Source organism: Semicossyphus pulcher, unplaced genomic scaffold (genome assembly GCF_022749685.1).
Source record: "Semicossyphus pulcher isolate SPU_LCO1_2020_fin unplaced genomic scaffold, fSemPul1.0.p SCAF_11, whole genome shotgun sequence".
In the NCBI taxonomy this organism is placed as follows: Eukaryota; Metazoa; Chordata; class Actinopteri; order Labriformes; family Labridae; genus Semicossyphus; species Semicossyphus pulcher.
In genome coordinates this window covers 22,790,281-22,816,848 of record NW_027211615.1, presented here as the reverse complement: position 1 = coordinate 22,816,848, position 26,568 = coordinate 22,790,281, and the positions used below count along the sequence as shown (strand labels likewise).

Sequence of the window (26,568 nt, the reverse complement as noted above, 5' to 3'; positions counted from 1 at the left end):
AGGAGCGCTCAGAAACGTGATGAAAAATGTTTTACACATATTTTTATATATCTCAGGATTTATGAATCGATATTGGGTCATTCAGATGAGAATCGATTCGAATCGATTTTTAAAACCCAGCCCTAAAAATAATGAAACAGAACTGTCTTTGAGGTGCCTAAACAAGGTTGCTATTGAAATGTGCTGGTCTGTTAAACTTGGTTTTATTTTGTCTCCCTCCTATAAAAATGTTTTCACAGAGAATATATAGAAATGTGCAGGATGACCTCCTTACTTTGTTTTTCATTTCATTTCATCATAAGACAAACAGACAGATGCAACAGACAACCAGGATATACAGCCGACAGAGTTAATTAAACTGGAGAAACACCAAATAGAGAGAAGACATAACAGACTGTCTGACAGACCCATTATTAATCTGGAACTATTTTCCCACTGGCAATATTGAAGTTACACTAACTTATACTGGAAAGCTACTGCACACAGGATCCTGGCTTATTTGTCAGTAAGCACAGAAACATGATTATGTTTATTAGGTGACGGTTTCCTGAATAACCTCCTGGATTTTCCTCATTAATAACTAATCTATTTGATAAACTGTTGTTATCTACAAATGCTACATTTGCATATTCTCACCACACAGTCCAGCTTGCGCTCCTGTGCATCTCCATCTGTGTTGAACTGCTGAGTGTCAGACTGCCTTGGACCCTCCTCCTCAGAGCCCTCTGTACCCCGCCACACCTCCACATGCAGCCGACCTGCCACCTGATACACGCGCACACACACACACACACACACACACAAACATAGGCTTAAATCATTTTTCGTCAGTAGGTCTTATAATCAAATTAATCAGTAACATGATAATACAATATAATATATGGATAATATAATAAATTATATTCATATATTATGTCACATAATTGCATATTACTACTGACCTGATGCGTAAATCTGATTAGTAAATGAGACAGAAAATAAATTGCACCCTTTGATAATCTAACAATCTTTTTAAACATGTCAAGTAACTAAAGAACGTCAGGTTTCCCTTTTCTAATTATTTGCTTGCTCTTCTTCCCTTTCATAATGAATTCAAACATCACTTTGGGCTCTTTTTGGGGCCATTTTGAATTTAATATTACATGCTCTTTGTTTACGGTACATCTAGCTCTGTTTTGATCTTGATTTAAACTGCATTAAGCTCTATTTACATTGTAGGCAGGGACGTGGATTTCCGGGAAGGCAAGCGTTCTGTTTGAACTACGCTTGTAATCCGAGTAATATTGACCAATCACGTATCAGCAGACTGCTGCGTATGCAGGAAAAACAGTCCGTGAGGAGAGCAAAAGCAGGCGGAACGTAATCCGCCGTTATGCCATCCCGCCTCCCATCAGCGTGATCTGACGACGATTTAGCTTCTTATTAATCTCTATAAACAGACATCTGCATGCTAACAGCTAACAATCTGTTCTAGATCTAAAATTCAACTTGAGATGAATTCCCTTGACGCAGTGTCGCGAAAGCCGTTCAGATTTCCCGACTCCCTCGAATGCATCAGATCGATCTGACCTCCGTTCAACAACCGAGCATTTCAAAAGTTTTCTTCTCCTCTTGAGGACAGACCTGACAAAGCTTGAATTTTTACTTCTTACAAATCTGCATCACGAGCAAAGGTAAGACCCGTTTCTCTTTCTGTAACAATGCAGCACGCGGAAAAGGAAGTCTTGACGGGAAGGCTTACCGCCCGGCACGTTCACCGCTGTCCCCCGAGGCTGTATCGTCTCAGACTATAGCCGAAGGGAGCCGAGATTGAAACTGCATTAACCTAATAATTTTCTCCCTTGGGGGCGGCCGAAACATACTACAAGCAATTTTGGAAGCCAACAGTTGTTTATGTACACATTTAGCAGATCAGAAATCTCAGCATTCATTTGTTATTTGTCCCTCCACTGCCCTCTCTCTCTTCACTACCCCCCTTTGCTCTGACTTTGCTCCCTGCGAACCCCTGAGGGAAATAGCTCGGTCTTTAGCTGCTAAATGCTCCACTATGAGCCACAGGTAGTTGCGAATTTTTGCGTGTTTGCAGCTCAGGTGGTTCAGCTCATTAGGTACTTCAGGAGGATTTTTTTTTAGCTCTTCGCACTGAAAACATCTGCTGATGGGAGCGATTAGAGAAAGTGAATGAAAACAGTAAATGTAGTGGGTAAAAAAACCCAAACTGAGCTGACAGATGTGAATTCAAGGGACCCCTTCAACATAAACATAGCAGGCTACAAGAAGAACTCCAAAGATTCTAACATCTAAATTGTCCATATATAAAAACCATCATGGATCGCACACAGTCGGCTCCTACCTCTCCCTTCTGATTGATGATGGGTACTGCATATTGCAGCTTGACGTCGTAGAACAGGCAGGCAAGGAAAACGTTGGCCACGCCGATCAGACTGTGGTTCTCCTGCTCATCGAAGAATGGGTCTGCACGTTTGAAATAGGAACGCATCACCTGGGTAATAAAAATAAAGTACGACAAAAAAGTGAGAAAAGAAACTGTTTTATCTGCACATTCTTGCTTTTCACTGTGCCTATTTTTGTCTCATCTTTTAAGCATTTAATGACTGAGAGATGCATCATCTGTCAGGGTTGTAGTCGAGTCATCAAACCTAGAATTAAGTCCCCATTATGTTGAGCCGTGCAGCTTTCCAGGTGATGTCTTTATTGTGTTGCTTGATGTATGAATGTCTTCTTTAACTATTTACTTCTTTCCACGTGTGCAGCAAATATCGTGGGATATTTAAGCAGCGACACTAAAAACTGATTTAAAGTGTGATAAATTTAACAGGACAGAAGAAACTCTCCAGAGAGAACTGAATAAAATTTTAGCATCTTAAATAACAGCATCTTCAAAATCTGGACATTAGATTCGGACTGATCCTGTCGGTGCGTCTGGAGATTTAAATGATCACTGAAGTTACAGCGCTGTGCGTCATGCATGGATGCGCACCGTGCCTCTCTTAATGGGGAGACACACTCCTCGTTTCTTCTGGTGCGATCACTGCAGGTGTCTAATAAACTCAAACACACACCCAATGCTGCATACACATATCTACAAATGTACGTAGGGGTACATTAAACTTTTAATTAGCATCACACATCATCCAAGCATGTTAATATTCGTTTTATTGCAATTCCATTAAATCAAATATTCAGGTAGTTTTCTAACATTTGCTGACAAATTATTGAAAGCAAAACGCACGATTTTTGACGCCTCTTCAGGCAGGAACTGTTGCCATGCAAGCGACTAACTGTATTCACTCACAGCATTGTCTTCATCAAAGTCCTTCCACTCCTGGTAGAGCTCCCTCATGTCCACCAGCCTGTTCTCCATTTTTTCCAGAGCCCAGATCTGCTTCCCTTTTCCTTTACGACGAACCTGGATGGCCGGCTCACTCAGAACTACATCACGCTGTGAAGAGAGGGGTGGAGAGTACAACGCTTTTATTCATGTCAAAAATCCAAACACAGAACGAAGAGTAAAGTATATCAGTTGTATCACTGCCAAACATCTTCCTAACTGTCCTCTGACAGCACACCAGATTTTATTCAATAACTAAAAGTGCTTTTTCCTCCATTTATTCAGCCACTGATTTACATCAGTTACTACACAGAGGAGGTTTCACACTGTGGTGGATGGAACAAAACAAAACATTCAAGAAGTGAGTCAAACTGACTTCTGAAGAACAAAGCAATTTGTGTCAAAACTCAGTCAAATAAGAAGACATGAAACACAAATTTAGTTTACAGTGTCATTTCCTTCCTTTTCTTACTCCTCTGTTCCTCCCTGAAGATATGATAATCTCTGGTGTCTATACTGCAAAAGTGGAACCACCTGGAAATCACAGAAAAGTCCCACAGGAACGGCTAATAGCTAATTCAGTGTAACTTTAAAGGTGCCAAAATGATTTGGAGATCTCGTTGTCTCACAGGAAAGCCTCAAAACTGTACTACAATATGAAAAGCATGTAGATCATTTAGACTTCACACGAGCACCTGCGGAGTCTGTCAATAGAGATTGTTTTGATGTTGTGTTCATTGTTCTGGTGATAAAGTTTGAGTTTCTGTAGCTTTTATTTACTTTTTTACTTACACAATCACATGTACACACACACACACACACACACACACACTTGTACGTATAACGTGGGCAAACGGGTCCAGGTCGGGACTCGTTCTATAATCTTCCGTTATGGGTCTGTTCAACATCATGTGTAATACCCAATGACTGTATATATAGATGGACGACGCGTCTCCATCTGCTCCCATTGTACGAAATTGATGCCGTAAAAGCCCCCGTGACGGGCGCTGCCATCTTGAGATGGTGACGTCATTTGGAGCCAGAGTCTGCGCAGTAGAGATCGGCGGGTGGAGCTGCGGTAGCCACTTCCGCTAACCCAAACGCACACTGAACGAAAAACAGCAAGGATCCCGCATGCTGGCGTGTTTAACAGCAGAACAGCTTCTTGTGTTGGTCTGAGGTTAACGTTCACAGGTATGTAAACTTCAGTGACTGTAGTGATTGTTTTAGTTATGTCTCCTCTCACCGTTCCTCCTCTACTCTGCTAATCAGGAACAGATCGGCTGCAGGAGCCGAATTGGTCAACAGAGCTGTCAATCATCCTTTTTACAGCATCAAATAACTAATTAAAAATAAACTTAAATCAGCATGATAAGAACTAACTATAATGACAGAAACCATGTTTGAGAAAAATGTATTGGGCGTGTATTTTGATTTTATAGTTTGACTCATGTCCCATCTGTTAACATGGAGGAGGCGGGCTTTATGACCTATACTGCAGCCAGTCAGCAGGGGGCGATAGAGAGGGTTTGGCTTCACTTTTAGGGAGCTGTCGTGTCGTCCATCTACATATACAGTCTTTGGTAATACCCGGGTGGATCTGGGAAGACTGTAAGAAGTTTTTATCAACACGACATGGATAACAGGAAACCTGGATGTGTTTTATGAACTCTCTTGGCAGAGGATGGATTATATGCACGGCCAGGCACAGTGGAGAAAGCTGCGTCACAGGTGAGGTTTCTTTTGACAACTGACTAATGGTAACTTGTTAAAAGCAATCAGCTGTGAAGTCGTGTTGATCGGGTCTGTTTTGCCCGGCCCGCTCGAGTCCGACATATCTCGGTTCTGCACAGGTCCCAGCTTTCAAATAAAAGACGGGTCTGGTTCGCTTCCAGATTGCACATTTCCGGGTCTCTTCCGGCACCAAATTTTGAACCCCTGAAGACCTCTAGCACACGCACACACACCTACTCGCAGACATACTACCTTTCTGTTGGCATCCAGGTTGGCAGCAGGTATCTGCAGAGTAACCAAGTACTCTGTTCTCTTGTTGAGCTCCTCAGCTATGAAGCCAGCCTCCTGTGCCAGCAGGTTGGCCCGTACTATCTGCTCCCTCAGGCGCCGCAGGCTGCGAGTCATCATTGCCTCTCTGAACAACAAAAACAATACATATTTTTCAAAGATTTTTTTTAAAGTCTTTTTCACCTATAAAGACTCCATAGGGATCGGTAAAGGTTTCACATTGCCCTGTCGTGCATCACCTGTCCTCGCTCCAGCGCCGCATGCGTTTGTGGGAGGTGGGTGACATTCCAGTGGCAGCTCCACCGGGCAGCAGGCCGGTCGGGTCCAGGAGTTGGGAGGGTTTCTCAGGAGTAAGCCGTCGGCGGAGCTGCTGAAGCTCCTGTTCATACATCAGCCTCTGTCGTTCCAGGGCGCAGCGCTTCTCCTCCTCGTGCTGCCTCTCCAGGGTCTGTAACACAGACTGCAAGGGGTCTGAGGAGGAGGAGGAGGGAGGAGAAAAGAGAGTGAGTCTAAAGAATCTTATCACATATATTATGGGTCTAATTTTTTTAATTATACTGCATAAACAGTTTGGAGTAACTTCAGGGACTCTGTCCTTCCACAGAGCTGTAAAACTTGACTGGTTAACCTTTGTTTTATTTTATTTCCTTTGTTTATTACACCGAGTGCTTTGCTTTGAGGTCAAAGAAGGACCGCAACGTGAGTGGACAATAAAGATGCCTACTCCGGTTTTCAAGGATAAAGCTATTCTCTATTTTTCCGTAAATAATAACAGCCACTCCTGTTTAACAAGTATTGTGTGTTACCAGCCTAAAATACATTGTTCCTCTGTGCCATAGAGCTCCATTGTCGTCTGTAAACTATTAAAAAGTAAACAATGAGCCACATTGTTGTACTGGGTTACTTGTTCCTCTCTTTGCCATGCTTCACACACGCGCACACAAACGCGCACACACACACACACACACACACACTAGTTTTTGTGAGTCGTTTGAACAAACAATGTCCATGCTCAAGGCAAAATGTTAATATGTCTGTTACCTGCAGTGCTAACGATGATGCCATTACTGTAGCATGGACAATGTTAGCATGCTAACAGGCCCAGATAAGGACATTATACCTGCTAAACAGCATTATACCATATTAGCACTTTTAATGCTAATGTGTTAGCGTTACCGTTTTACACTAAGACGTGTCTGATTTAAACCTACCAGAGCTTTTACACCTTTGAGAACACCTGAGCCTGGGTCAGCGTATGTAACACATTTGTTTTTTCCATGACCCCTTTAATGACACGTCCAACAGACATGATTTTGAAGAGTGAAGAGGTCAAAAAAGATACTTTGTGTTTAGAGATTTTCCATCACATGTCAACTAAGTAAGTTTTTAGATCTTCTAAACAAACTATAAACACGAGCAGTATTTATTCACTCTGGAGTCTGGACTATGAACAGACTTTAAACGGTACAGAAGACCAGTTTACAGGTGCCTGGATGAACAATACAATATTAATATATTTAAAGCTCCTGTGAGGAGTTTTTCGCTGGTTTGGAAACGGACTGAAATTAAAACTGATGAGCTACAAAAGCAAACCAGACCATCAGTGACAACGTTGATTATTTCGATATAGTTATTTTTAATGCCTGAAACTGCTGGCGGGGGGGTAGGTGTCAGACGAAGCGATTACCTGCACGCTGCCTTTGTTTACATTTTCCAGGGCGAACATTTAAAGTGAGTGATACATATGACTGTTAAAGAAAGCAGGATGAGATTTTTTGTTAAAAAACACCACTTAAGCATGTACAGGACAAAATCGGCTTTGTCCACAGGGGGCGCCAAAATCAACACAAACTGAGTTCCTCACAGGAGCTTTAAATCGTATTTTTGAAGTCCATATAAAGCGTAGCTATACATTTACATTCTCATTGTTTTTTATTTTTCTGAGCTTTACTGTACAAATTATACAGCTGGGCAATTTGATAATATATATTGTTTAAAAAATATGAAAATGTCTATTGTATGTGTTTTTCTATGATTGTCTCAATCGTGATGTCACAAAACCAGCGGCTGAACTGCTTTACATCATTTTGACGACGCTTTACGTTTTGATCCATGCATGTGGGAGTGAACCTGCAGCGAACCGTAGAGGGAGGCGCTGTTTATTAACACGGACATTAACGTGCAGAAAAGGGAAACTCAGTACTTTGTATTTGTGGAGTATTTAATTCACACAGGATTATTCGAAAATAGTGGTTATTTCTAATGGACTAATCATTTGTTAAATTACCAGAAAACATGATAAACAAGATATGAAAAATCCTATATCATGATATAAGATTTTGGCCATATCGCAGAGCACTCATTATGTACATATGATACATAAACACATGTTCATTGTATTGCTTGACTGAGTGCTCTTCTACCATTGTTTGTAATTTGAGGCTGACTTACCGTTGTTGCCCATGCCTTTCATCATGACTTCAGTTTGCGCAAACTCATAGCTGAAGCTCAGCTCGCTCGACACGTCGCTGGATGCATCAAAGTCCACCTCCAGCCGGTCGGTGCTCAAACAAGTCTTCATCGCGGCGCCGCTCTCTTCGTCCTCAGCTCCTGCGTGGACCATGTACCTGGGCAGGTTGATCCTGTGAATGTGCATGAGTAAGTATGTGAGAAAGAGGAAGGGTGATGCAGCAAAGAAAAAAAAAGGAAGCGATGTGGCAATAACATTTAAATGTTATGAAATGAAACACCACACGGATCGAGATTCAGAGGCAACACAAACCTGAAGAAGTGGTTGTTTCCCCACAGGATGCGGTCTCCGTGATGAAGCTGGACTGGGCTGGTGACTGCAGCGCCGTTCACACATGTTCTACCAATGAAGGATTTATACTGTGTTCACCATATGAAGCTATTATAGCAAAGTTTGTATTAAACAGTTCCCTACGTACAAATCTAACAGGAACACAGCTACATATTCATCAGAGCCTTGAGACTGAACCACAACAGTTGGACACAGCGGGAGATGGGCGTGTCTGCGGCCTGCAAGACCATTCAAGACACGCCCCCTTCTTTGAAGCTGATCAAAACACATAACCACGCGAGATGTCAAAGCAGGAAGGCGGAGTGGCAGGCCGCCAGCGTGGAGGGAGGATTGAAAGAACGCAGAGTTTGCTTCAAGTTCGGCCGTTTCTGACTATTAATTAATGAAACACACGTTTTGTTGCATCTATCACGGAGACTGATGATGAAGGTGGAGGGAGCTGGCAAAGCAGTATGAGGAAACGAAAGAGCAAGAGCAATTCGTCACAGGAGTCAGGCGAAGGGAGGACGCAGAGGGGAAATTCAAAGATGATGAGGATGGAAGGGAACCAGCCAGAGGAGTTTAAAGTTCAAACTGAAGGTTTCAGCTGCTTTAACACGATTCGGTTGGCAGTGAGGACGAGGTGGGTGAAATCATTAATGCAAGGATCCTGGAGGATGGGAAACGGCTCGCCTGACAATAATTAGTTACTGTATACTAATAAAAATGAGGATTTGATGAATCCGTCAACATTTATTCTACTTTCTTTATGTAAGTTCTGTGTTTTATACGATGCCCTCGGAGGGTCGTGACCTTTAAGAAAGAAGGGGGCGTTTCTTGTAACAGAAACTTGTAGCGGGGGGCGTAACGTGAACGGTCTTGCAGGTTGCCGACAGACTCTGCTGCACAGCGGTGCGAAGCCAAAACGATAAGCTACAATGGTAGCTGAGGGGTATGCTGTTGTTTGATCCATTTTATCAGTTAAAGTTGAACTACTACAAATGTAAAGTTTCTAAGATTATCGGGTGTCATTAAAAAACCTTGTTGTTGCTCAACAAAGTACATTTATTATCTAATGTCAGGCGTTCTGACCTTACACAGTGTAGGGCTCACAGAACATTCAGCTGTTCACTGATAGGCCCTCTCTGCGGTTAAGCGGTGAGCAAACATGGCTTTATTGTTGATTCAGGATGACTACATACCGAGCGTTGCGGTGAGGACTGAGCACAACACCGCTGCCCTCTGTCACGTCTATGACACAATGTTCTGCTTGGATGGCCATCCCGCACAGCTGGATGTCCTGCGAGTTGGCCGAGCCGACACGGGTGTGCTCCTAGACATGGGACATAGAGGAGAGGCAGCTGCATGAGGCACCACTGAAGACATTGTGTACATGTACTGTAAACAGCACAGGACGATAGGTGTGTTTTTTGGTACCTTTAGATAGTAGACTAGCAGCTCGTTGAGGGCAGGGTCAGCATTAAGGTTGACCAGGAAACACTTGTCATCCACCACTCGGATTCCAGAAGACTGAAGGGAAATGCCAAGATTCTCCAGCTGCCTCTGACGCTCCTACAGGAGACACATATTTTAGATAGATATATATATATCTATATATATATATAGATATATATATTTAGAGATAGACCGATATGGTTTTTTCAGGGCCGATACTGATTATTAGTAGTCAAGGAGGCCGATAACCGATATTTGGTGCCGATATTCATTTGCAATAAAAGTGAAAATATTGGCGTCAAAATTTTGAATAATACAAACTCTAACACTTAACTTTGTTTAAATGCCTTTAAGCATATGTTTATTAAACAAACAAACAAAAAGCGCAGGGAGTTCCCAGGGTCAGCAGCATCTCTTATAAAGTTAACTGAAAATTTAAATAAATAAATAAATAACTTCCTGAAGTTTTATAAAGTAAATAAAACAAAGTTAAATAAGATTTGCAAAGAAATGAACTTTTTCTCCTCTCCGTCGTGTGTGTGAGCACTCTGCATGCACAGCTTTCGCTGCTGATTGGCTGTTACCCGTGCCATGGCTCTGCGTGTAACCAATCAGTGCTGTGGGTGGGACAATGCTGGAGACAGAGTAGTGACTGCAGACAGAGAGGTGCGGCCGCATCAGAGCCAAAATAACCCAGTTTTAAATGCCGATATGCGTCAAAATGCCGAATATCGGCGCCGATAATCAGCCCGGCCGATAATCGGTCTATCCCTATTTAATATGTATATTATTCAACTGCTCATCCTTTTTCTTGCTGCTTGATGTAAGCAATGCAAGAGTCAAAAGAGAGGGAGCTGTGAATAGTGTGAAAATATCTTCCTTACTGAATAAAACTCTGAATAACTTGCGTTTAAATTAAGTCACACTGAAAGAAGAGAAGAAAAACAACTGACAGCAGTTCACGTTTCAAATATCTGAGTTTGGAAACCGTTGTAGAAACTGTGTTTGTTTGTTACCTGAGCGATAGCCTCAGTCTTCCTTAGCTTCTCCTCCCAGGAGACCGTCATTTCTTGGATCAGTTTCTCGGACTCCTCCAGCCGATCCTTTAACTCGGGAGCCTTCATAGACTGAGAGTGACAGAAGCTGCGTTACACTCTCCACAGATTACACTGTCGTTATTTACAGAGCTTGTAAAGGCCAAAAGCAGCTCTGAAGTAATCTGCACCTCAGCCTCGGTGAGCTGCTCCCTCAGCTTCTCCACCTCCTCCCGGAGCTCTCGGATGATCCTGGCGTTGGGGTCTTCGTTGACCACGGCATGGTTGACGATGCTCTTGGCCCTGTCGGCGTAACGCAGAGTGGACAGCGTCTCGTCGTAGTTGTCTGCAGCAGGGCTGATGGTGGCGACCATGGCCGTGCGGCTGTTCCCTCCCAGGCTGTCCTGCACATTTAACACAATTATTTAAATGTCTTAATTAAACACAGAAAGTTGGCAATAGAAGCATTTTTCCAATTGAACAGAGCTACTGGAAATAAGCATTATAGCTGTGAAATTGTTTCCATGCAGCTGAAGATACACAGAAATCATCCTCCTGTTTGTCGGTAGTTAAAACTGTATTCACAAGGGTTATTGTTTTTGTACCTTGAGCAGCCAGGTGAGCACAGAGTCTCTGTAGGGAACAAACTTGTTCTTGTTCTTTCCCGCCCCCTGGTCAGCCAAGGCCGAGATGACTAAACCCAGGGTGCTGAGAGACCTGGAGGAGACACAGAGTGTGGATGATGCAGGGAATCAAGAGGGAAGTAAATAAAGTGGAGGGAGAAATCATCAGGCTATCTAAGCTGATAAAATAAGCTCACTCACTGCTGCAGTATAAATATGTGAATCTATAATAAATCAAAAGTGACTGCAGACAGAAAACAAACCCAATCACATCTTGGGTCGTGCCACAGCACTGTCGTACCACATATTTCTTCTCTTTGACTCACTTATTGATGTTGCTCCCTTCTTTCAGCCGCTCCCCCGCTGCTCCAGTCTTCGCCGCGCGCTCGCTGCCAGCGAGATCTACCAGACTCAGTTTGCTCACTTTCTCTCCGCTAGTCTAAAGCAGAAACACAACGACATATACAAACATAGAGAACACAGTTATTATCGCGGACTGAAAATTTTCACAGCTTCAGAAGGTCAACAAGCAACATAAAGTTTGTACACCCTGTTAATTATCAATAGTTATAGTGTGTGTGCTTGATTGAGTCTTACCCCAGACTGGAGGTCCATGAGTGTGTGTGTGAGGATGATGTTGAACACAGCGTGAGATCTGCTGCTCTCTTCATTCATATTTGTGGCTGCCACTGTGCGAGATTTATTTCCCTCCGACATCAGAGACTCTATGTCCTGTCAGAGACACAGACGCCACAAACAAACAAGTCTCGTCTGTACCCGTGCTTTATGAAATACCTCGTTTCCCCCGGCAACACAAAGTGATAACAGCAAAAGAAAAACAGACATATTAAATATGGTTCGTCAAGTATTTTACAAGTACCTTGTAGCTAGCCACCGCGAGGCGAGAGAGGCCGTCAACATAAGGCCCGAAGACTTTGTGCTCTCTCACTCTCAGTGCTTGTCGGTTTCTACAGAGAGGAGACAGTTATTAATCCTTCAGTCTCATGTTGATGGTAAAGAGTATGAACTGAATACTTCAAAATACAGAAATGTAAGAACTGTGACATGAACGTGATTCCCGTTCCTCACCCTTTAGGGTCGAGCAGGTCTCGGACCTTCTCGTTGTAAATCTCCATGAAGGAGACCTCCACGGTAAAGCTCTCTCCCTCTCGGGCTTCCCGCACAGTCCTGCTGAACAGGGAGCTGCAGAGCCGGGGGATCAGACCGGGATGTTCTGCAGAGCCCATCATGGTGTACGACTTCCCAGAGCCTAGAGACACACAGAAGTAATGTACAGATCGAAATATCAATCGGAAAACAAAACAAGAAATGCAGGAGGAAATAGTAACGATGAAGGAAATAGAGATTCACTTTTATTCGCTGATGAAGTCTGTAAACACAGTGCGATGAATAAAGCTTCATAAGCTGCTTATAAAGGCCCCATTTAACATAAAAACAGTCAAGGGTATTAAAGGTATAATAAGTAGGATTTTCCTAGAAAAATAAATATAGACTTTTACAAATATAAATCTTCACTTATGGGCCTCTATGCATGTGTGTTGGTGAGTGTGTGCGCAGACCCTTCCCTCTGCATCCATTCTGTTGTTTTGCTTTGCAAGGGACGTTTTCAAGAGGGGCGCTGTTGTGGTTCCCTGAGCCAATCACAGCGTATAGGTGAGTGAAGGAGTGGTTCAAATTAGCAACTGGGCCCCAACTAGCGCAAAGGTAACCAGCTGTTGGCATGCTAGCGCGAAGGTAACCAGCTGTTAGCATGCTAGCGCAAAGGTAACCAGTTGTTAGCATGCTAGCGCAAAGGTAACCGTGATGCTGTCGGTGTTGGCTCGGCAGGGTGGGCGTGTTCTCACACGAGAGAGTGAGGGTGAGCTTCTGGTGACGAAGAGCCCAGGAGGAGGGGCCCAGTTTGAATGTGTTGTTGACAAAATGTAAGAAAAATCCTACTTATTGTACCTTTAGTAAAAACAAAAGGGTAATTTAAAAATGTTCTCTTTTTATGTTTAAGCTTCGGTCAAGAAACGACAATTTTCAGTGATTTGCAGCCGAGAGTTAAAAGGAGGACATAAAAAAGCTTAATTATACAGTAAATGTGAACATCTAGTTCTGCTTATGAGTCTGAAAAGAAAGCTGTACTCTAGACTATAAATAAATTGATGTGCCGCAACACCTTTTCTTCTGTCATCCAAATCCAACAAGGTTAAATTAACAGCCCTCAGAAACTTATTTTCCACCTTGTGGCTGAGAGAACCTTCACTTGGGAGAGTCCTTTGTTGCTAACTTCCCTTGTACCTCAATTAAAGCAAACTCACAACAATAATTACATGAATACATAATAATACATAAAGGCTGGGCACTTTTGGATACATGATTTACTTCGATTAAATAAGTATAAAGTGTGTATTCAGTTATATAACACGATCATTGTGTTAATCTGTGCATGTGTAGCTAATTGTACTTAATTGGCCAGTGTGCAGATTTTTTAACCTCAGTCCTATCATGCTATTAAGCTAGAAAAAACATGCAATTTCCCTCTGTGCCTTTGGAGGACGCTATCCGCTTCTCCAATGGGCCCTGGAAAACATCCAACAGACTACGTAAAACGCCAGGGAGCTCGCTAAACTACACTTCCTCAATCTAGGACGCCCGCCTCCGATGTCGTGTCTCTTTCAAAATCGTCAGGTTTGAAATGTCGACTGCAGACCTGAAGATTTTTTAGACGATCCACCGGTATGTTCTCGTCATATTTCAGATTCTGTACCGCTCTGAGCCGTTGCCTGCAGCGAAAACGGTAGTATTTCACTCCAGCGTCTCTAGCTGGGCCGTTCCTGTCAAAGGGAGGGGCGCAATGCATGCTGGGTGTTGTAGGAATGTAGAACAGTCAAAACCACGAGCTGTTTGTACAACTTTCTCCACAGCTATGGCGCCAATTTCAAATATTATTGCTTCTATTGATTACAGAGAACACCAGCTTTGACTGACAGTGGCTTTTTCCAGGGGAGAACTGCTCCTTTAAGAAACTTCTTTCTGAGCATTGTTTCATTAGTCAGGACTCTGATATCAAAAACAATGGAATAACTTTCGGCACGGCAGCTTACAATATGAAAAGACGGGGAGAAACTCTAAACAGAAATGGAAAAGAAAACTGGCAGGTTTAAATGTTACCTGTCTGTCCATAAGCAAAGATGCAGGCATTGTAGCCCATGAAGGCATTGTCCAACAAACTCTCCCCAAGGCACTGGAACACTACATCCTGACCTACACAGACAGAAATCAGAAAACACACATTATAAAACGTCAAAGGACTGATATACATAGATTACATTTAAAGATAACTTTAGTAACAAAGCTTCAGAGAAAAACACCCAGCAGGCTCACAGCCAATAGACAGGCTTGTTCAGATTCAATAGTTCTGACGCAGGCTGCGAAGCTAATAATAACAATCACATTGTTAAGAAGCCCCCTGGAAACGGTTTAGTTCTACCCCATTATAATACACATGACAGAAGCACTCATCTGGAGGAAAACAAGTTACATGTTTTTATCCTGCTCCCTGAGCACCTTAGTGTTCAGTAGGGATGCACGATATTAGATTTTTTGCCGATATCCAATATGCCGATATTTTACAACTCATTTAGCCGATTACCGATACCGATACTGATATTTCGAGATCATCAACCCTCTTCTGTATTGGAATTAGCGTACAGTATAATGGTGATACACTTATCACATTTGTTACAACGGTCGGGGTGACGGGTCTTGAGATGGTTAATCAAGTTTGTAGTGTTGAAAGACTTTGCCTTGGCTCCTCCTCGCATCACCCAAGCTGAGCAGTCGTTGCAAATAGCAGTTTTGCTTTCTATTTCAGACACTTTGAAAAACTTCCACACCACCGACATTTTGGCTTCTAACTCTCTCATGCTGCAGGTAGACACACGTGACGTCATCACGCTGCGACGCACAGGTCTTCTTCGCGCCGGGGACATTGCGCCGAGGTCGGGCATTTAATCAAGTATGCAGCAGCCCATTATTTTATCGGTTAATTATATCGGCGGATATCGGCGTGTTGGCCGATATCCGATAATTAATTTTTAAGCCAATATCGGCTGATACCGATAACCGATAATATCGTGCATCCCTAGTGTTCAGAGAGGTAAGTTTAACACGCGGTAAAGTTACACACAAGCTAAAAAAAGCCTGCACCAAATCAAGCATAGTACAAAACCCACTGACACTGTGGCAGGCTACTAACCTGCAAACTCCTTTTGGGATTCATCCATGGACCAGAAGCAGTAATCATAGGCAAAAGCCTGGAGAAAACACACAAGGAGCAACAGTGGATTTGAATTGATAACAACTGATGCATGGATACTTTGTGTTACTTTAAAATAGAATTTATTCAGATTTTAATTAAATACTCACCTTCGGCTGACTCCTGATGGCAACAGAGAGAAAAAGAGTAAAAGTATCAGTCACCAACTGTTGTTACAATAAATATGAACATGTTAACCAACTGACATGATCACAATGTCACAGGCCTGTGGATTTACACACCAAAGAAAACACAGCAAGGGTCCTTGCCCAGGCAGGAACATGTGAAATATTGATCACATGGCAACACTCACTGTGGGCCAGGTAAGAATTACTACTACGAGATTCAAAACAAACCCGAGGCCTTTTTTTATTAACCCTTTCAAGTCAGCTGAGTGCTGATTCAGCAAACCTCTCACCTCACTGTCACACAGTTTAACACACTCAAACCTTCAAGCTGAACAGATGGATGTTAAATGGTAAGCTTTATTTTTTTCCACAAGCATTTTCCCAGCCAGTTTCATTAGTCTTTGACCTTCGACCCTTTGGTGAAAGGGCTGCTTATCTAACCTCTAGGCCAGTGGTTCCCAACATTGGGGTTATGAGCTAAATTTAGTTAGCTGCTTTATGCTCTGGGATTTTTTTTTTTTTTTTAACCCTTTTTTTTACCAGGTAAGTCCCACTGAGATCAATGATCTCATTTTCAAGGGACACCTGGCCAAGACAGCAGCATAAAAATTACAGACACAACACATCAGCCACACAGAGGATAGGCTATACATACATGTGTCAAAACATTATAATGCATACGCACAATCAAGTTGTCCACCACTGTACTTATACGAGCTTTAACATCAGGCAGCGGGACCAATCCTCTAAGCTTCCAGTCATTTTGAAGGCTATTCCAAGTGATGGGAGCAGAGAACATAAAAGCTTTCTTTCCCAGTTCGGTCCTTATGCTCGGAGCAGGCATGAAGACCACATCCTGAGATCTCAGACGGTAACTACAGTCAGAACTCTGCACAATCGACGTGCAAATGTAAGATGGGAGTTTAACTGGAACAGCTTTATAAATAAACAAGATTAGATACGATTAAAAAACATGTCAAGTTTGTGCTTTTTTTTTTCTTGCACAATAGTTTCATGCCTCTGGGCCTCCTCTTACAATTCATTAAATGAAGCTAGGCGAGAGGAGAATAACTGGTTTAACTATTTACCAGTTACTGGCTGCCGAGCAAGATGTTCTGTAGACAGCTACATTTCTTGTTGGACATGCAAAGTGTCAGTACATGTAAGCATGTCTTTTAATATAAAGTATCAATACAAACAACAATCCAATATTCATTTGTAGGGATAGACCGATTATCGGCCTTTTCTTTGTTTTTTTGTTTTTTTTTGTTGTTTGTTTTTTTATCCGACGGCCGATAAGAGTGCAGAGTGCTCACACACACGGCGGAGAGGAGAAAAAGTTCATTTCTTTGCAAATTTTATTTAACTTTGTTTTATTTACTTTATAAAACTTCAGGAAGTTATTTATTTATTTATTTAAATGTTCAGTTAACTTTATAAGAGATGCTGCTGACCCTGGGAACTCCCTGCGCTTTTTGTTTGTTTGTGTAATAAACATACGCTTAAAGGCATTTAAACAAAGTTAAGTGTTGGAGTTTGTATTATTCAAAATTTTGACGCCAATATTTTCACTTTTACTGCAAATGAATATCGGCTCCAAATATCGGTTATCGGCCTCCTTGACTACTAATAATCGGTATCGGCCCTGAAAAAACCATATCGGTCTATCTCTAGTTACAATGCAGCACGCGGAAAAGGAAGTCTTGACGGGACGTTGATTATCGCTTCGGCACGTTCACCGGTGTCCCTTCTATAACGTCTCGGACTAAAGACGATGGGATCATTATCGACCACAGTTAACTGAAAAGCTGTCACATGAATGTCCTTTAACATTGCTCAGCAAACAACACTGCAGCAGAGCAACAGCAAAACCAGCAAATACAAACATCCTGACATGATTCCAGTCAAATGTTAGTGGGGAAAGAAGTAAGAGTTTCAAGGACATTGTGTTTGAATTCTAGTGAGCTTAAAAATCTGTCAAGGTGACTAATCCTCTTTGGCTCAATGTGAAAGGAAGGGGGGAATGTGACCTTCAGCTGCACTTAGACCCTCTGTGCCTTCCAGCCTCCCTGAGACACAGGCCAAGCCTACATTTCTGCATTCTTACCAGAACACTTTAAAGCATAGTTACTGCATTTTAGCTCTGTCCCAGTGCACGCAGCCAACTGTAGTTTCTCATGCATCAGTCAGCAAACGTCACATGTAATTATCAGAGCCGATTCATGGCGTTGTCCATCAGCAGCGACGCAGTCAGGCTAGAGCATGTCCAAGTCTGATCCAGTTTAACTTGAATTCTGAGTTCATTAAAAAAAATTATCATGGCTTAATGATTACGTATAGTCTGAACATATTAAGGGAACAATGGACATTAATGTGTCACTTGTGGATGCACCAGCACCACACAGCACTACAGCTGATAGATGCTAGCAGCTAAGTTAGCATGTGAACATAATTATGACACTAAATGCTTTCATTTTTTGTGTACAGGCTCAACTCGGGACAAGAGTTGAAAATGAATGAAAGCTATAATCTCTCTGTGCAGCACATTGGTTTCGTGCTCTGTACTGGAACTATGTTAAATTGCATTGTTCCTATCAAATCAAATAAATTAAATGAGCAGGCGTTTAGCAGCTAAAGAGCCAGATTTATTCTTCTCAGATTTTGGTAGTGACCAGAAACAGAGCTAAGAGAGAGTGATTATCAAATTCACATTTGCCAGGTGGCAGGAAAGACGTTTACTCCTAAAAGTGGATGTTTGCTCCTGTGAGGAGTTTTTCGCTGGTTATGAAACGGACTGAAATTAATTCTGATGACTCTATATGAGCTACAAAAGCAAACCAGACCATCAGCGACAAGATTGATTATTTCTATTAGGGATCGACCGATTATCGGCGCCGATATTCGGCATTTTGACGCATATCAGCATTTTTTTTTTTTTTTATCTGACGGCCGATAAGAGTGCAGAGTGCTCACACACACGGCGGAGAGGAGAAAAAGTTCATTTCTTTGCTAATTTTATTTAACTTTGTTTTATTTACTTAATAAAACTTCAGGAAGTTATTTATTTATTTATTTAAATTTTCAGTTAACTTTATAAGAGATGCTGCTGACCCTGGGAACTCCCTGCGCTTTTTGTTTGTTTGTTTAATAAACATATGCTTAAAGGCATTTAAACTAAGTTAAGTGTTGGAGTTTGTATTATTCAAAATTTTGACGCCAATATTTTCACTTTTACTGCAAATGAATATCGGCTCCAAATATCGGTTATCGGCCTCCTTGACTACTAATAATCGGTATCGGTATCGGCCCAGAAAAAACCATATCGGTCTATCTCTAATTTCTATATAGTTATTTTTAATGCCTGAAACTGCTGGCGGGGGGGTAGGTGTCGGACGAAGCGACTAAGGCCATGTCCACACGGAGACGGAGCCGACATCGTTTAGAAAAAGTTTTCCGTAAACACGGCGCCGCCTCGGGAAATGTTTGCGTCCCCACGAAACCGCTGAAACACTGTAATATATACAACCGGCCTGCGGGTGGCGCTGTAACGCAGCCACACAAATACAACAAACCAGAGAAGAAGAAATAGAGCATGCGTATAAGTGTAACAACAAAGAAGAAACACAAGCAGAAGACGATGGCGCAAAATATGAGTGGAACTAAAAAAGAGACCTAAACCCGTCTCCGTGTGGACATGGCCTAACTGCACGCTGCCTTTGTTTACATTTTCCAGGGCAAACATTTAAAGTGAGTGATACATAGGACTGTTAAAGAAAGCAGGGTGAGATTATGTGTTAAAAAACACCACTAAAAAACATGTACAGGACAAAATCATCAAAGAGATAAGAGGTACAGCTTTGTCCACAGGGGGCGCCAAAATCAACACAAACTGAAAGTTCATCACAGCAGCTTTAAAGCTTCTTTCTGTTGCCCCCAAGTGGCAAACATATCCTTTATATGCGTAGTCTGCATTTAGATGTTTAATCCTCTCACTTCTGATCATTTTTTTCTGCAAGCTGATTAATAAGTTGCCTGCAACTGCCGAAAAGCAATCAGGGCAATGCTAGTTCAGTCATCAATTCAACTATTGAACACAAGGGGATTACAGGCCTCGTTTGCCACACGTTTATTTGTGTTGGTGGCATACTGGCCGCAGAAAGCTCTGACTGTTAACACCAGCTTACTAACAGCTGTGCATGAATGTTTTCTGGCTCTTTCAGTGAATCTGTTTTCAAACACATTTAATAACCAAATCTTTTTGGCAAATCCATTTGTACTGGACACTTAAAAAATGCTGGAAACACAACTTGTTAAATTTGTTGTGGTATAATCAATCATTCTTAAACTTAAAGAACCCAGTCTCCAGGGAAGCCCTCCTTTGAAGAGGGGGTGCCACACATTTCAAAAGACACAACCTCCACTCAGGCAGAAATATCAATTTGGCTATACACAGGGGGCTTTAATGAAACAAGGCCTCCCTATGCGAGACTTGGCTGGTCCATGAAAGAGCAACATTAAGTCCTGTCCTCTCCTGGGCCGGCGAGGACATTCCTGAGATAACTGGCAGAGCCTTGCTGCTCCAAGGAGTCACTAAAGGAGAGGGAGGAGGATGATAGGTCAAGTCTACGACCAACAGGCCTGCGCAAGTATTTCACTTTCATTTGATAATACAAAGTCCATCCGAGTGGACGGTGGCTTACAACCGATTCGGTACGTAAAAGCTCTGAAAGTCAGGACATATTACAAGCTTGTTTGTGGGGCCATAAACTGATAAAAGAAACTCTCCTGGGCGGGCTTCTTATCACATCAAAGAACAGATAAGAAAAAGCTCAAGATTGCAGCTAAATTTTATAAAGCTCCTGTGAGGAACTTTCGTTTTGTGTTGATTTTGGCGCCCCCTGTGGACAAAGCCGTACCTCTTTGCTGATTTTGTCCTGTACATGCTCAAGTGGAAACAAATCCCATCCTGCTTTCTTTAACAGCCATCTGTATCACTCACTTTAAATTCCTCACAGGAGCTTTAAGCACTTTTTTCTTTGCAGCGCCTGATAAATATTCAAGCGACAATTCAAGTCCTGTTTACAGCAAGTGCAGTAAAACAGAATCCATGAAAGTATAGTTTAACAAGCTCCACAGCTTGCGCAGGACCCAGGGCTTTATTAATCCTTATCATCTTGAGGGTCCGCTGTTGTTCTGGTTCGCAGCTACCGAGGGTGCCGTAACATATTAACAGCCCCTGAGGCTCGGGCAGCAAATCAGAAGGCTGACTAAGCATTGTGAACTTGCCTGGTCAGTGCCTCTCCCAACAAACAAAGCTTTTCTATTACACTGATCATGCTCATAATAGGACACAGTCCATTGGGAAACTAATCAAGAATTCCTTTACACACAACTGATGTTTTCAGTAAAAATTCACTTGCTTAACGACTGCTAAAAACAGTCGACCTCTCCTCCTTGTGTTTCTCTATGACCCCAATGCTGTTCATGGTTTGTGGAAGTGTTTGTCTGTGTCGCACTGAGCCTGTAAAACCTGTTTGCATTGATCCCCAAAGGGGAAACATACCGTAGCTGAAGCGTGTTAGGGCAGAAGAAGCCCGAACAGATACAGACACATAAATAGATATGAAACCTTCTGAAAATTGAGACTCTCTTTTTACTTAAAAACAAGAGATTCATAACTTCACGTCTGGAGGGGATTGCCCTGAAGCTAATTTACTGAATAATGTAACCTGAGTCGGCACAAGATCCTTCAGGGAACATCTGAATGCCCTGCTCTGACTCACTAACTGGCTGTGGGGGAGAAGAGGGCTGGCCTGCTTTGTTTACAGCTAAATATATGGGAACATACAACACATGCCCATTTACACGCTTTTAATTCAAATTATGCGACCACATCTGTCATTTTGTTAATACTGCCATGCTTTGCACTGATGGGAGTTCTGACATCATAATATTCAAAGACATTTTTAATGCCGCAAATGAGTCTTGACATCGCCCTCCCCTTTGTTCTCACTCCTTAAAAATCAAGGCTTGACTGCCAGAGCAGGACTGAGCTGGAAGAGACACACCTTCTGTAAAGAGAGGAATGGTGCAGGAAGGACACAGTGGGAGGAGGAGAAAGGAAAAGAGTAACAGGAGGAGGATGGGTGGGGTCGGAGCTGAGTTTGCTCCAGGGAGATGTGTGCTAACCTGACGGGCTGGTTACTGTCAGTAAAATAACTCTTCCTCCTGTCATCCTGAGGGAATTTAATTGACGTACACACTTACTGTTCGCACACGCTTGAATGAGACAAAACATTAGCAGATCACTACATGGAAATAGGATTTATTCCAGGTAGGGGTACCTCCTTTTCATCTCAGAAAGTTGGACTGGTCTGATAAAATTAATACAAATTTGGAAATGGTGGAAAAAATATTTAAAACTGAGACAAGTGCTTCCAATTTCTATAAAGCAGCAGGGCTTTTAAGGGATATAACTTCATTCCTACATCTGATGTAATAAAAAGTATTTCACTTGCCCATTAACAGAGCAAAGGCTGCGTACTTTGGGTTGTTTTATTGTGGACTGTGAGGAATTATTTGTTGAAATGTCAACAAGTGTGTTGGATTAGAATCATACACCCCAGATTAAAAAATAAATCACATTAAATCACATAATTCACTGTGGACAGGCAGCAAACAAAGCACCCGTGGCAGTTTAAGGCGACTTCAAACATTTTGTTCTCCATTCATTGATCAAAGTAGGACACGACGCTGAGGAAGCGCTAGTCTAGAAAACCTTCTCAGGGCCCGATCAGACAGAGTGTGTTTTGCAGGCTGTAAAACGCGAGGCACACCGCACTGCTACTTTTTGTTGAAGCCTACGGTTAAAAGAAGAGCAGCTCGCAGCTGTCATTGACATAACCGTTGTATTGTAAACTGACAGAAGGCCCGCCTCTCCTTTCATCCGATTGGACAAAGAGAAAAAATGGCAATGACATCGGGCGCTTTTCTGCTTTGAGCGCCTCGAGTTTTTTCAACTCGCTCAGTTAAATTCAACTTTTTCGCTCAACTTTTTCCGCTCAGTGCATTTCCTCAAAAACGTGAGGCGTTCTGCAACACAAAAGCAGCGCGCAAAAAGCGTCCCTCTCATTGAAAACAACCACAAAAAAAGCCGCCCCCAGCTGCTAAAACGTGTTCTGTCTGATCTTTAAGTCGAGGTGAAAAGAAAAATGTCATTTTAATCCTGTTAGATCACATCCCCGGTAATATTGTGCATCTATTTGACAATATAGGCCAAAAAAAATACAGAAAATCCATTCCTTCCTATTCTTATATCAAAATCTGATCATTTTTTCTTCCTGTAAAACTAAACTAAAAAAGTTAGCAGCAAACAATTTCAACCAATCAATCTGCAACATTTAGCCGCAGAGCACCGAGAACGCTCGGTCAGTTAGCTAGCTACTGCGCTGTGGAGAACGTCTGTCTGCGCCCACTTCTCAACGATCAAATCAAATCCCTCTAATGATATGTCCCGCCTGCACGTCCTGTTTCACTCGGAAATACGTCACGGTACAAAAGCTAGATACTCTCGAAATGCCGTTTCAGCTCGACTTTAAAGTTGGTAAATTTGTACTATTTTGTATAAACAAGCCTTAACTTTAAGTCAAAATGCACCAAGTGTACTGCATGCATATTAAATAAAATCATAACAGCACCAGATCCATTTCAGAACTGAAGCAACCGAGTCAGGCGATTACAACCGTATGATACATGGAAATAAACAAACATAAACAAACGGAGCCTCATGTGGCATTGCTTTGTCAAATGTCATGAGGATCACATCCATTAGATACAACCTTTCCTTTGTCTGCATGAGATTTCAATCAAGTCACATGACGAGCAACAAGTCCTGAACGACTTATCAAAGCTCCTGTGAGGAGTTCTTAACTGGTTATGGAAGAGAAAATATAACTGTCTCTACATCACCTCCAAAAGGGTCGTGTCAGACACAGCGTTTTACAGCAGACCGAAAGTGCCCTCGATATGTACGGCCACTACATTAGGTACACCTGTACAATGCAGGTCAATACGACAGCGCTGCCATGGATTCTGCTTCTATGAAGTTTAGTTTTTGTTGCCTTTTGTTTTGTTGAGAGTCAGAAGTGTGTACATTCAACACACTTTATTACTGAGGCCGTAGTTAAAGGTGGTGTTGCACTGAATTATGTTGAGATGTGTCACAAATGTTTTGTCCTCTCTATTTAAATACATGAGGGGGCCACAGTATTAGGAACACCTCTGAATATAATGCAGCTCAGTAGAGATATGGTTTTTTCAGGGCCGATACCGATACCGATTATTAGTAGTCAAGGAGGCCGATAACCGATATTTGGAGCCGATATTCATTTGCAGTAAAAGTGAAAATATTGGCGTCAAAATTTTGAATAATACAAACTCCAACACTTAACTTTGTTTAAATGCCTTTAAGCATATGTTTATTAAACAAACAAACAAAAAGCGCAGGGAGTTCCCAGGGTCAGCAGCATCTCTTATAAAGTTAACTGAAAATTTAAATAAATAAATAAATAACTTCCTGAAGTTTTATAAAGTAAATAAAACAAAGTTTAATAAAATTAGCAAAGAAATGAACTTTTTCTCCTCTCCGCCGTGTGTGTGGGCACTCTGCACTCTTATCGGCCGTCGGATAAAAAAAAATAAAAAAAATGGCCGATGCCTACAGCTCAGTACAGGCCCACCACCAGTTATGAGCTTGACGCTGAAATATCATTGAATGAACACCTCTGTGACAGCTTGTAAAGCCTGTACATTACAGGCAACATGAAAGCAAATCTTATAGATGAGCTGGTGTATAGGATTACCTTAGATTTTTCAGATGTACCTAATAAAGTGGCCGGTGAGTGTATATATATATACATACAAAGTCAAGACAGACAAGTCAGGAGTCTGGTCAACCAACGAGTCCAAAATTGAAACCGAAGTCAAACACAAAAAGTCCCCTGGACAAGATCAACACTTCCTGATAAGAGACCTTAGTAACTCAAGCTCACGCCTTTGCCATAATCATCTAAAACTGATTCATAAACAGAAGACAAACCAGACAAATAATGTGGTTACCCACACCTTAATGATGATAGCCCAGGATCAAAGAAAGATTAACCTCTACGACTGAAGCGGAAAAAACATGAGAAAATACAAAGTGACCTGCAAAACTCCTCAGCTTTTAAAAGTGAAATGGTTTGGCATTAAAGTGACAATGATGTGATAAGCTGGTGTGTGAAACTCTTTGCAGCTTACCTGGGGTCAGCTTTGCTCGTATTAGTGATAGCTGGATGCAGAACCGTCTGGTTCCCCTCCATCTCCACCACACATTTTGTCTTTAGGTCTTTTTCTGGATTGAAACAGGAATGAATGAAAAAAGTGGGTTGTGTTTTCAGTACTAACTGGTGAACGTTAATACTGACTGGACCTGTAAAACATGTGAAATGCATTGTGAACAAAGTTGTTCTTGTATTGTTTAAAGTAAATATATGCACTCGTCTTCTGAACTTTCACTTGTAGTCGTTGACACAACAGTCATCACAGAATAACAGGTGGCAGCGAGTGTGTGCCAAATCCTCGTGATCATAGCAGGAAAGCCCAACATGGAGAGGCAGGAAATAGTTTTATTTATGGTGATTCATCCAGGACTCGCCTGTGCAAACATTACAACCAGTTAACTGCTCCCTAAGCATGAAGTAAGGCAAAGCAAGGTCGCAGCTTCTGTTCCTCATTCCTACCTACATTAGGAGGTTTTAAAGGTGGAGACTGCTTCCAGCAAAAGCAGGAATTAGCTCACATGTGTTGTAGAATTTTCCACTAACATTCAAAGGCAGATTTTAAATTAAAAAACCTTTTAGGGCACACAAGTTACTACAACATGAAATTAAGGGCAAGCACAAGAAAGGTGCTATTGTTCAGCAACAGGAAAGTTGACACTTGTGTCCTGCTCAGCTGTTGTAATAATTTTGTTTTATTACGCCCAGTGAAGTGCATTACACTGCACATGAATAATATTCCCTTTTCTGTAATGATCTTATGTCCCCTACTCTTCCATATGTGTTCATTTTCCACTTCTACAACAGTTCTGCTAAAGTTTTCCACAGGGGGGAAAAACTCCCAGAGTCTGTTTGGGAAAGTTAGCTTCTGAAAAGAGGAATAAAGCGTCTATTGTATTTAAAAAATCTCAAATTAACCCTTTCTACGCACGCTGAAAGAGCGTTGGGGTGTTATAAGTCGCTATGAAGCTTTACAGGGTTGTTAAAATCCCCCTTTGTTTACTCGTGAAAAAGAGTAAACAAAGGTTTCAGTTGTAACTGCTACAAGTAAAAGGGTTTGTGCGACATTGTACTCACCCCTCCTGTTCATTGGTCGCACACGAACAGCGACTTTTACATTGGAGTCATTTAGGCTGTTGTCATCCATGGTGCCACTGCTACCTGACCTGAGGGGAGTGAATGAATGGACTTGAGTTACACCAGTTTTTGTAGTTAAAAAAAATATTGTACGATTTTAAAATTCCGCCTTATTTCCCTGAATAATATCAGAACACATCCATATATTTTTCCAACGCACCTTCATTGCGTGACCAGTCTATAAACACAGTAAGCTATTGGCTCCTGCTCATCTTAACAGTATTTACACTAAATCCCAACTCTAAATAGCTGAAACAAAACGTCAATGAAGCCACAACAAGCTAAAGTACAGACTATATTGTCGAGAACAGTCGACAAACCGTGTGAAACTGTGCGCAGTTGTTCCCTGTCCGACGCCCACAAGCACCTTCAAGTA

At 42.0% G+C, this 26,568-nt stretch overlaps 1 protein-coding gene across 1 annotated transcript in view; it reads right to left on the bottom strand.

Annotated features, from left to right (window-relative positions):
* LOC138585310 (kinesin-like protein KIF13B) overlaps positions 1-15,733 on the bottom strand; it is a 39,684-nt gene extending 23,951 nt beyond the window's left edge. The window contains exons 1-19 of the mRNA XM_069657597.1: positions 15,721-15,733; positions 15,551-15,608; positions 14,464-14,556; positions 12,376-12,556; positions 12,167-12,254; positions 11,884-12,018; positions 11,613-11,725; positions 11,269-11,380; positions 10,855-11,067; positions 10,646-10,756; positions 9,612-9,746; positions 9,377-9,507; positions 8,157-8,243; positions 7,826-8,016; positions 5,614-5,845; positions 5,339-5,501; positions 3,317-3,463; positions 2,354-2,503; positions 637-765 (exon numbers count right to left, since the gene is read on the bottom strand). Of these exons, the coding sequence (XP_069513698.1) occupies positions 637-765; positions 2,354-2,503; positions 3,317-3,463; positions 5,339-5,501; positions 5,614-5,845; positions 7,826-8,016; positions 8,157-8,243; positions 9,377-9,507; positions 9,612-9,746; positions 10,646-10,756; positions 10,855-11,067; positions 11,269-11,380; positions 11,613-11,725; positions 11,884-12,018; positions 12,167-12,254; positions 12,376-12,556; positions 14,464-14,556; positions 15,551-15,578 (2,439 nt within the window). The 5' untranslated portion in view covers positions 15,579-15,608; positions 15,721-15,733. The remainder of the gene's footprint in view (positions 1-636; positions 766-2,353; positions 2,504-3,316; positions 3,464-5,338; positions 5,502-5,613; positions 5,846-7,825; positions 8,017-8,156; positions 8,244-9,376; positions 9,508-9,611; positions 9,747-10,645; positions 10,757-10,854; positions 11,068-11,268; positions 11,381-11,612; positions 11,726-11,883; positions 12,019-12,166; positions 12,255-12,375; positions 12,557-14,463; positions 14,557-15,550; positions 15,609-15,720) is intronic.
* Between the last annotated feature and the right edge of the window lie 10,835 nt (positions 15,734-26,568).